The sequence below is a fragment of the Chrysochloris asiatica genome, unplaced genomic scaffold (genome assembly GCF_000296735.1).
Source record: "Chrysochloris asiatica unplaced genomic scaffold, ChrAsi1.0 scaffold00034, whole genome shotgun sequence".
In the NCBI taxonomy this organism is placed as follows: domain Eukaryota; kingdom Metazoa; phylum Chordata; class Mammalia; order Afrosoricida; family Chrysochloridae; genus Chrysochloris; species Chrysochloris asiatica.
Genome location: NW_006408552.1, coordinates 3,853,200 through 3,862,650, shown reverse-complemented (window position 1 = coordinate 3,862,650; position 9,451 = coordinate 3,853,200). Strand labels below are relative to the sequence as shown.

The 9,451-nt window shown below is 45.2% G+C and overlaps 1 protein-coding gene across 2 annotated transcripts in view; it reads right to left on the bottom strand.

The window, feature by feature from the left end:
* Window positions 1–9,451, bottom strand: part of HIP1 (huntingtin interacting protein 1) — a 217,424-nt gene that overhangs the window by 12,906 nt on the left and 195,067 nt on the right. Inside the window, exons 23-27 of one of the 2 annotated variants that reach the window (XM_006859687.1) lie at window positions 6,721–6,831; window positions 5,769–5,827; window positions 5,104–5,197; window positions 2,944–3,044; window positions 2,553–2,658 (exon numbers count right to left, since the gene is read on the bottom strand). In XM_006859687.1, the coding sequence (XP_006859749.1) occupies window positions 2,553–2,658; window positions 2,944–3,044; window positions 5,104–5,197; window positions 5,769–5,827; window positions 6,721–6,831 (471 nt within the window). The remainder of the gene's footprint in view (window positions 1–2,552; window positions 2,659–2,943; window positions 3,045–5,103; window positions 5,198–5,768; window positions 5,828–6,720; window positions 6,832–9,451) is intronic. The other variant, XM_006859688.1, reaches the window with a different exon arrangement.

The window sequence follows — 9,451 nt, the reverse complement described above, 5'->3', positions numbered from 1 at the left end:
CGCAAGACGTTGCCAGCCCACCACCTGCTCTAAGGTGACCAAGCAGGATCACTATGCTGAGGTTCAATCAAGTTCTTAGGGGATCTTACTCTCTAGCAGGGGTAGCAAATTAGTAGCCACTCAGTGTTCACTTTGAGAATTACTTATATCATAAATTTGAGCATGTAGCTGATGAATATCCACAGACAAGTGTATATTGTTCCACAGTGTTGTGTTTTTTTTTTTAAAGAATAAATTTTGGGTGAAAAGTTTACACACAGCAAATTAGGCTCCCATTTAACAATTTCGATACAAACTCTTGATTGACATTAGTTACACTTTTTACTATGTGTCAACATTCTCTTTACTTGCCTTCTGGTTGTTCCAGTCCCAGTAGTCTAGTTTCCCAGCTCATCTTTGCTTTAGTAATTGCTGACTTTTGGGTCTCATAGAGGTGGTTTTCTAATGGAGCGCTATATCTATGGCTTACACCCTTTATGTGCTACTGTGTTGTTTCGTTAAAAAGTGATCTCAGGGAATAGATTTGTTTCCAGGTTTAAAGAGCATACCAGGATGATAGTTTTAGGAAGTGCTCTAGTCCCAGCTGGTCCAGTAAGTCTGGACACTTCAAGCATTTCCACATTTTTCTCCCGTTCTATCAGGGTCCATCTACCGTGGCCCTAATCAGAAAGGTCAGTAGTGGTGGTCGGCTTCTTCTGATCTCAGGTAATGAGGCTGTGCTTATATAGGGCATTATTAGTCCGACCGATTATTTTCTTCTCTGAGACTTTGGTTTTCTCTCTCTCTCTCTCTGGCTCCTGACAAGAAGACCTCAATATGCAGTTAGAGATAGCTGCATACAAACTTTTAGGACCCCAGACACTACTCACCTCACCGGGGTATCAAACGTGAACTTTGGGGACTATACAAGGGGACTTCAAAAGTGTGTGAATATTTCCATTATCTATTCATTCCATTTTTCAAGCACTTTCTGCAGCTTCCTCGTATTATTTCAGTTGACTGAGCAGTCCTATGGGACTAAGGTCCTAAACCAATCTCGTGAGGGATCTGATTATGTCTGAGAAGGATCTGTAACTGTGTGCTCCATGGACATATACGCACACATATACATGTCTGTGCGTACTGGTGCATTCAGATACTTCTCTGCACGCGCACAAGTACACACAGGCACTTCCTCAGCCACATATTTGCCTACACACATCCATATGTGACCGTAGTTTACTATTGGGTGTTGCTACCAAATGATATTCTTTATCGTTCATGTTCTTTAGCACAAACCTCCTCCTCTTTTGTGCACTTTGTCACATCATTTACTTTGGTTGAGCTGTGTTTGTTCTACTTCCATTTGGTGCTATTTTCCCCAACACTGAAAATAACACCCACAATCCAGAGACAGTCTGGTGTGGTGCTGTAGGATAAGCACTGGACTGCTAGCTGCAAGATCAGCGGTTCAAATCCCCTAGATCCTCCTTGGAAACCCTATACAGGCTCGCTATGAGTCAGAACCAACTCGATGGCAGCTTGTCCCCTCCCACTCATCCCTGGTAACCATCAAAGAACACTGGTCTCTTTCACTACATATGAAGGGCCTTCATTTTTTCCCCCCCCCCAAATTCAATTTTTCCACAAACTTTTTGAAGGCCCCTTATCTTCTTATAAAGGTGGATTGTATAGTATTTGTTCCTATGTATTTGATGTATTCAAGCACACACAGACAAATATCATATAACGTCCTCCAGATCCACCCACGTAGCAGTATGCTCTGCGGACTCATCATGTCTATGGTTGCGTAGTGTCCCATTATATGTACCACATTTACTTATCAACCCCTCTATTGAAGACAACTTAGGTTGTTTCCTTTTTTCTTTTGCTACTGTGAAAAATGCTGCAATGAACGTAAAAATGCACATTTCATCACTGATTTTCATAAGCGGTTCTAACTGTGGACATCTAATTTGGAACAATAAAAGACATATGAAATTTAAAAGGATTTCTTTTACAAGCGTTGCATCAGATTGTTGTTGTTAAGTGCCGACTCATAGTGACTCTGTTTAGGGTTTCTGAGGAGTGACTGGTGAGCTTGCACAACGGACCTTGCAGTTCAAACCGACCCTGCGGTCCAGCGCATTAACCCACAGCGCCACTTAGCTGAGGTGTATCTGGGGATCCTTGGGGAAAGTCACATGTTGGCTGTGGACCCTCCAGAGCCCAGATGGATAATCTGTTGACTGTGCCGCCATTTTCCTTTGCTGAGCTCTCTCTGAATGCTATGATTGCTACTCAGAAATTGGCATAGACGGGGCCCTCAAAGGTGGATTCTAACAAAAGTGAGAGGGAGCCAAGAGGCGCTCCTGGGGTGATGTGGGCAGAGGGCCTTCTTGGTGCCAGATGAAAGGAGTAGTTGCAACCCTTGAGAGATAAGATTTTTATCCGAGACCCAACCTACCTGGACCTTGGATAAGTCACTTATTTTGGGGACCAGCTCCACAGTCCTGTAGTGTCTAATCTAGCCAGCCCTTAGAGTGTCCCTGGGAGTTCCAGACGGGGCCTACCTTGGATGCAGCCACAAGTTGAGCTGTGCTAGCAGCAATTTCATGGGAACACACCATGAGCTCCTCAAATTTCCCTCTGCCTTGTACCACCAGGTCTGCAGCATCCCTGATAGGAAAGGACAAGATGCACGACATCACCAACAGCTTCAAGCCTTTCTGACCCCACCTCCCACCCATTCCTGTCCCACTGGCTAGACAGGGAGTGTCGTCTCAGGAGAACCAAGATTCTACCAAAACTTTTCATCTGTTCACTTTCTGGAGGTCCAGCTCATTTCTAGGGGGTAGGCTGTTTATTTTCCCCTTAGCTCTTCTGAGGTGGGGTGGGAAGGGGAGGGATTGGTATTGATGGAAGGGAGCTGGGGTGAAGCCCTTGGGACTACTGGTAACTTACACCATAATGGTGGCCCCCCAGCCCACTGCTTTGGAGGCAGATATGAGTCCTTCAGTCCAGCGCGAGTTCTTGGCATAAAACTCTTTAGGGGATGCCGTACCCTAAAGAAGTGACAAATGATCATGATCTCATATACTCTTCACAGTAACCCCAAGATAGCAGCATTATTAGTCCCATTTTAAAGATGAGAAAATAGAAATTCAGAGGTGAAATACTTTTCCCAGATCATGCATTGGGTGGGAAATCCATGAATGTAAATCCTAGGTTTTTCAGCTTCTAAAGCCCACAGCATTTCTTTACTGCATGTATAAGGAACACAGATAAATATGAATATTTTATGATCTGGTGGGAGGCTAGCCACACTCCATCTTTTACCAAAGGAGGAGAATACACACATAGCAAATAAGGTTTCAAATGATCGCTACTTGAATGTAGACTACACTTCCACTTTGAAAGTGTCTGGCCGTTTGAGAATCTGCAGGAACACCTTGCTCAGCTCTTCACTCTCTTTTAGAGAGAGAAAAACATCACACCTCTCAGACTGAGGAGAAAAAAGTACCAACACAACAAACATGACTACTTTGTTTAGCAAGTTGCTTTCTGACTTGGCGCCCGTCCCTGGGCCTCCATCTCCTGAGCTGTAGCCGCGTTCAGGGATGTGAGGAACAGAGAGCAGCGTTGGTGGAGGAGCCGATCAAGACAGTGATGAGAGGCTTGAGTGAGTCTCAAGGCTGTGAGGCGACGTTGGGAAGGGGCCTGACGAGGCTGCAGTGGACAGTCCAGGGTAGAAGGGATGCCAGGCTACCAGACCTACAATTTTGATGGGTTCCATTTTCTAAAGTTGTCACTTCTTCTCCAGAGGGCCGGCCTGGCACCATAAATGGGGTTTCCCTAGCAGGTTCCGTCCATGTCTGTCTAACGCTGACAGTTTCGGGTGGCTCTCTGGGGCTGGGGCAGTGCAGAGAGGCATCATGTGATCTCACAGAATCAGGATGAGCCTTCTCAAGTAGAGTTAGCCACTACAGATCTGCACCAATGCTTATTGGGATGGTTTGAATTGTGTTCCTTCCAAATATATGTTGGAATAATCTCTACACTGGTAGATGAGGAGGGAGTGTGGTGGTGCCTTAGGATGAGCACGGGACTGAGAACCACAAGGTCGGTAGTTCAAACCCACCAACCGCTCTGTGGGAGGAAGATGAGGCTTTCTGCTCCTACAAAGTTGTAACAGCCTTTGAAACCCTTCACAGGGTCACTATGAGTGGGAGCCAACTCAATAACATGTCTGTAGATGTAATCTAATCTAGGAGTCCTGGGGAGTGGTATTGTGGGTAAATGAGCTGGACTGCAAAAAGTCATTTGAACTGCAAGGTTGCCGGTTCAAGCTCACCAGCCACTCCTTGGAAACCCTATACAGGGTCGTTATGGGTCAGAACCGACTTGATGGCACTTAACAACAAATCTAATCTAATGTAATGCACTCACCTTCCAAAATGTAATGGAATATAATGCATTTAACCAGCTGAAACCATGCCAGTGGAGGGTAGGGTAGATCCTAAACGGAATCACGTCTTTGTGGATAAAGAGTGAGTGAGACAAGGAGGAGTCTCTGTGTGGCACAAATGGCACAGCACTGACAACTAGCTAAAAGGTCGATGGTTTGAACCTACTCAGATGTGCGCTGGAGCCCTGGATAAGTACTGGACGGTTCACCACAAAGCTGGTAGTTTAAATCCTATACAGAGTTGCTGAGTCAGAATCAACTTCACAGCCCTTCACAACACCACCACCAAAGTTGCCTTACAAGACAGGCCAGGCAGTCTGCTTCTGAAAGGTTACAGCCCGGGAAATACTATGGAGCAGTTCTATGCACACACACGGGGTTGCCTTGAGTTGGAATCAATTTAGTGACAACTATTAAAAACCGTAGACACGGAGTACACAAGCACAGGAGGGAGGGAGAGGAGGGGAGGAGACAGACGTCACATGAGGATTGCTCAGGAACTAAGGAACGCCCAGGGCGGAATCAGCTCAGCAGAGACCCCAGTTTGGATTTTTCACTTCTGGACTGTGTGATAAAGGAGATTTCTGTTCTTCAGGACCCCCACACCCTGCCATGGAAGCTTCGTCACTGCAGCACTAGGAAACTAAGACACTTACCCGACCGCTTTCCACAATCTCTCTCTGGAGGTCCTTGGAAGCTATAATCAGGACCTGAATAGCCTGCATTAGACCCGTGCAGGACCCAAGGATCCTGAAAAAGAGAAAACAAGGGCACGGGGCCCACCGATGTGAAGACCCCTAGTCTGTTTCTTATCTGAAACACAGGTAGACTTGGAAAGACAGGGAGGCCAGGAGGACGCTGAAGTGGCTGGACTGGTCTGGGGGGCAGGCAGGTGGGTGAGGAGACTCAAGGGTGAATCTTAGAATGGTAACTCATTGAAAAATAGGGCTTCTAAAGCCTCAAATGCAACAGCAATCATTTCCGTCACTAATACTGCTATCAACATGACGGGCCCCATGGGTGTGGTGGTTAAGTGCTCATTTGCTAACCAAAAGGTTAGCCACTCTGTGGGAGAACGAAGTGGCGGTCTGCTTCCGTCAAGGTGTGCAACCCGGGAAACCCCGTGGCACACAGTTCACTCTGCCCTATTGCATCGTTTACGAGTGGAATCAGCTTGAAGGTGATGGGTTATCCACAATTCCATGGATGGGGCCTCTCTCTCCCTGTGGCTGCTCGTGTCTAGTTTCGATTTCCTGACGGGCATGGGAGTATCAGGCATTACAAGCAAGACCTGTCCGTGTTGCTATCTGCTCACACTGACCTTTCATTCACCTCCAATTTGACTCCTGTGTCTCCTGCCCGAGATTTGCTGAGCATCTCCTGTTAGAAAGAAGTATGGTTTCTGAATACATCATGGGTACTGAGAGACCCTAACGTGCTCCTCAGTAGAGTACAGGATCTTCCTGGAGTAGCTGAGAAAGCCCGATCTCGAAGTGCTCAACCAAGTCCGTGAGAGTCAGGGGGAGACAGGACCTCTGGTCTAGCTGGGTGGAACTCAGCTCCAGCAGGCTGGCTCTACAAACACCCAGGCTGCTGTGCATCATGCTCTACAGCTTCGGCACCACAACAGGGCAGGTTGCTGCTGGGTCCTAGAGGCAGATGCTTTTACCATGGCAGGTGGCCTTGGGTCTTCCATAAAGGAGCGCTATATGATCTTTCAAATGGTGCCCCACTCAATTTCTCTCCTATTGATGAGGAGTACCATTGATCTACTGAGAGGGTAGCACTGAGAGAGCTGTGTGTTAAGGCACTGAACTCGTATACCATCCCAATGTGGTAAATATGATTATTACTGCCACCATCTAAAAAAGGAATCTGAATTTTACCATGGGTAATGCAGCTTATTAGAAGTTATGTGTCCTGGGCTGTGGCGCTGTAGGATAAGCACTGGGCTGGCCAGCAGTTCAAACCTACCAGTGGTTCTCAGAAACCCTACACAGGGTTGCGATGAGTCACAACCGACTTGATAGCATACAACTACAACAATAGATAACTTGCACCCAAGATGGTCTGACCCCCAAGTATCTTAGTCTAAGGAAGTGCTTGCCTCCCTTCAGTGAGGCCCTTTTTGGCCTCTCTCCCTCAGGGCTTTACTTTGTTTTATAGAGGCCTCTGCAGTGTTCAGAAGGACTCAGCCACACATCCAGTGGGTAGTGCTGCTACAGGGCTGCTGCCGGGGTGTCAGTGGAGGAGCTCCAGCGGAAGGCCCGTACCTCAATCCGGGCTGTGGCACTCTCAATAGCCGCAGACGTAGCAGCCATCTCCTTGTCCACCAGGTCTCCCAGCTCCTCCTGTTTGATGTCCAGGCCTCTGGGCAACAGCTCCTAGGAAAGGCATGACATGACTTTGACCCCGGTGTTCTTCCTTGGCCAGTCTGTAACCTTTATAGGGTGACAGGAAGGAGGAGGGCCCCGCCAGCCACCAAGGGGTTTTCTTCACAGGGTCACCTGGTAGTGATCATGCTGTGCTCTCTGCACCCTCACTTAGAACCCACCTCTTTCTAGGAAGCCACGTCAACTTAACCCCATAAGGATGCTTAGCTGCAGCTGCTCAGGCCCTAACTACATAGCTGTGTAATGTCAGTTGTACTTGCTGCTCAGAAAGTTATTATTATTACAATCTTTTTACAGTTTCTATTGTGAATTGAGTGAGTTTACATGGGAGAACACTTGTTTTACACTCATTGTTTCATTGCAATGATTACAATCCCCTTTGTGCATCATCATTCAACAGTATTTTCTTCTATTCCCTTTTTTTGATGTACACAGAAACACTCAGGAATATATAATCAGTTAAACAACCAAAGGGCACATTCTGAATCAAGCCTGCCTCCTAGCCACCAGCACACAGCCTTTCTCTTTCCATGAGTTTAGAGTCCTCAGCTGCTCTGTCTCTCCATGCCCTCATCTCTGCCTTCAGGAAGTTACTTATTTATTTACTTTTTAAACTTTTTATTGTGAATTGAGTGATAGTTTACATGGGAGAACATTGGTTTAACACTCATTGTTTCATTGCAATAATTACAATCTCCTCTGTACATCATCATTCAACAGTATTTGCTTTTATTCCCTCTGGTTTTTTTTTTTTGTTGTTGTTGTTGGGTGGATAGGAGGGGATGTGCACAAAAACACTCAGGAATATATAATAATTTAAACAACCAAAGGGCACATTCTGTAAGCCTGCCTCCTGGCTGCAAGCACACAGCCTTTCTCTTTCCATGAGTCTAGAGTCCTTAGCTGCTCCATCTCTCCATGTCATCACCTCTGCCTTCAGGAAATTATTTTATCAACTCTTCCAAGTATATATGATGTCTCCCAACCAGACAGTTTGTCCCGTATTTAATTTTTTTTTTTTTTACAAAATCATAGACACATTTATTAAACAAAGATATCAAAATGTGAAGCTGTTCCATCTAGGTCTCCACACTTCTGAAGGTAGTGTCTCCATCTGTCTAACCCTTCCCTGAAGAGTTCTGTACTTTTTGATCAATACCATATCCAAATGGCAGTTTGGACATTCTCGAGGGACTTGCATCATATTCCTTTGAAATAGTTACTGAGTTTGGGGAACAAAAAAGAAGTCTGACAAGGCAAGATCAGGACAGTATGGTAGATGGGGGAAGGTTTCCCAGTGAAATTCTCCTAGGGCAGCCCTTGCTACCCTCAAAGAATGAGCTGATGCATCATCGTGATGGAGAACCATTCCTTGGTACAAATTTGCTGGCTAGCTTCTCACCAATGCAGCTTTCAGTTTTCTGAAAATTTCATAATAAACCCTCGTGGTCATCTTGTGTTCTTTAAGAAAATCTACCAAGGTTACACCTTTGGAGTGAAAAAAGGATGTTAAGATCATCGTCGCCATAACCTTCTGAAATGATAACTCTGCCTTCAATGCAACTGGCCCAGGAAATCCCCTCAGAAGCCACTGATTTGACTGCATTTTGCTTTCTGAATCCAAAACTTGTCCCCTGCTAATTCTGCTTAAGAGACTGACGGGAAAGATCAACTCTTGAGCTAGCTGATCTTCCCACAATCCTTTTGGCATCTGCCCAGCCTAAACCCTGCAGAGACAAAGATGTTCACTTAAAATTGAAAATGTCAAACTACGTGAGATCCCAACTTCAGTAGTGACTGTATCAGTAATAATTCTACAGCTTTCTTCCAATAGTTTCTGGAATTTCACCAAAGTTTCTTTTGTGTTGCATTATAAAGACTGCAGAAAATAGCGCGCACATGCTAAAATCCTGAGATATTACTATTAAGTTCCCACAACAGACAATAGTTTTACCAACTGCATCATGACTAGATGGTTGCTGCCGTATTTAATTTTGTTTCAACAGCAATCATATGAGGCAGTTACTTCCTGGTTTTACAGACTGACTCCAAAGCTCACAGCTATATAACTGATAGAAGATAGAACAGATCTGAACTTGGCCTGTCTGCCTGCAAAGTCCAGGACTTTTAAAATGTTAGGTATTGTACATACAAGAGCATCAAATCCATATGGCTGATTTCAAAAATCAGAACAGAGACTCATGTTAAGGAACACGAATTCTTTTAGTCCCCTATACACCCTGTCCTGACTCTCATTTTCTGTTTACCAGCTCCCCACTCCAAGATAAAAACACATATCAGGAGAGTGGTTTCCACGTATTGCTTTTTAAAAGCCACATACAGATGCAACCTTAAACAATGTCTTGTTTATGTCATTTGGTGTCCTTTTCAATGACTTGCTTTTACACTCAACTTGATTCTACATGTGAGATTAACCCTGTATCCTGGTAATTATGTTCCTTGGTCTACACCCTGGAGAAAATCTTACACCTGTGTATCCTGAGAATGACCATCATGGTACATTCATAATAGCTCTAAACTACAAAGACTCCAACTGTCTATCAATGAGAGAACAGAGACAAACCATAACTCAATGCAACACAGAGCAGTG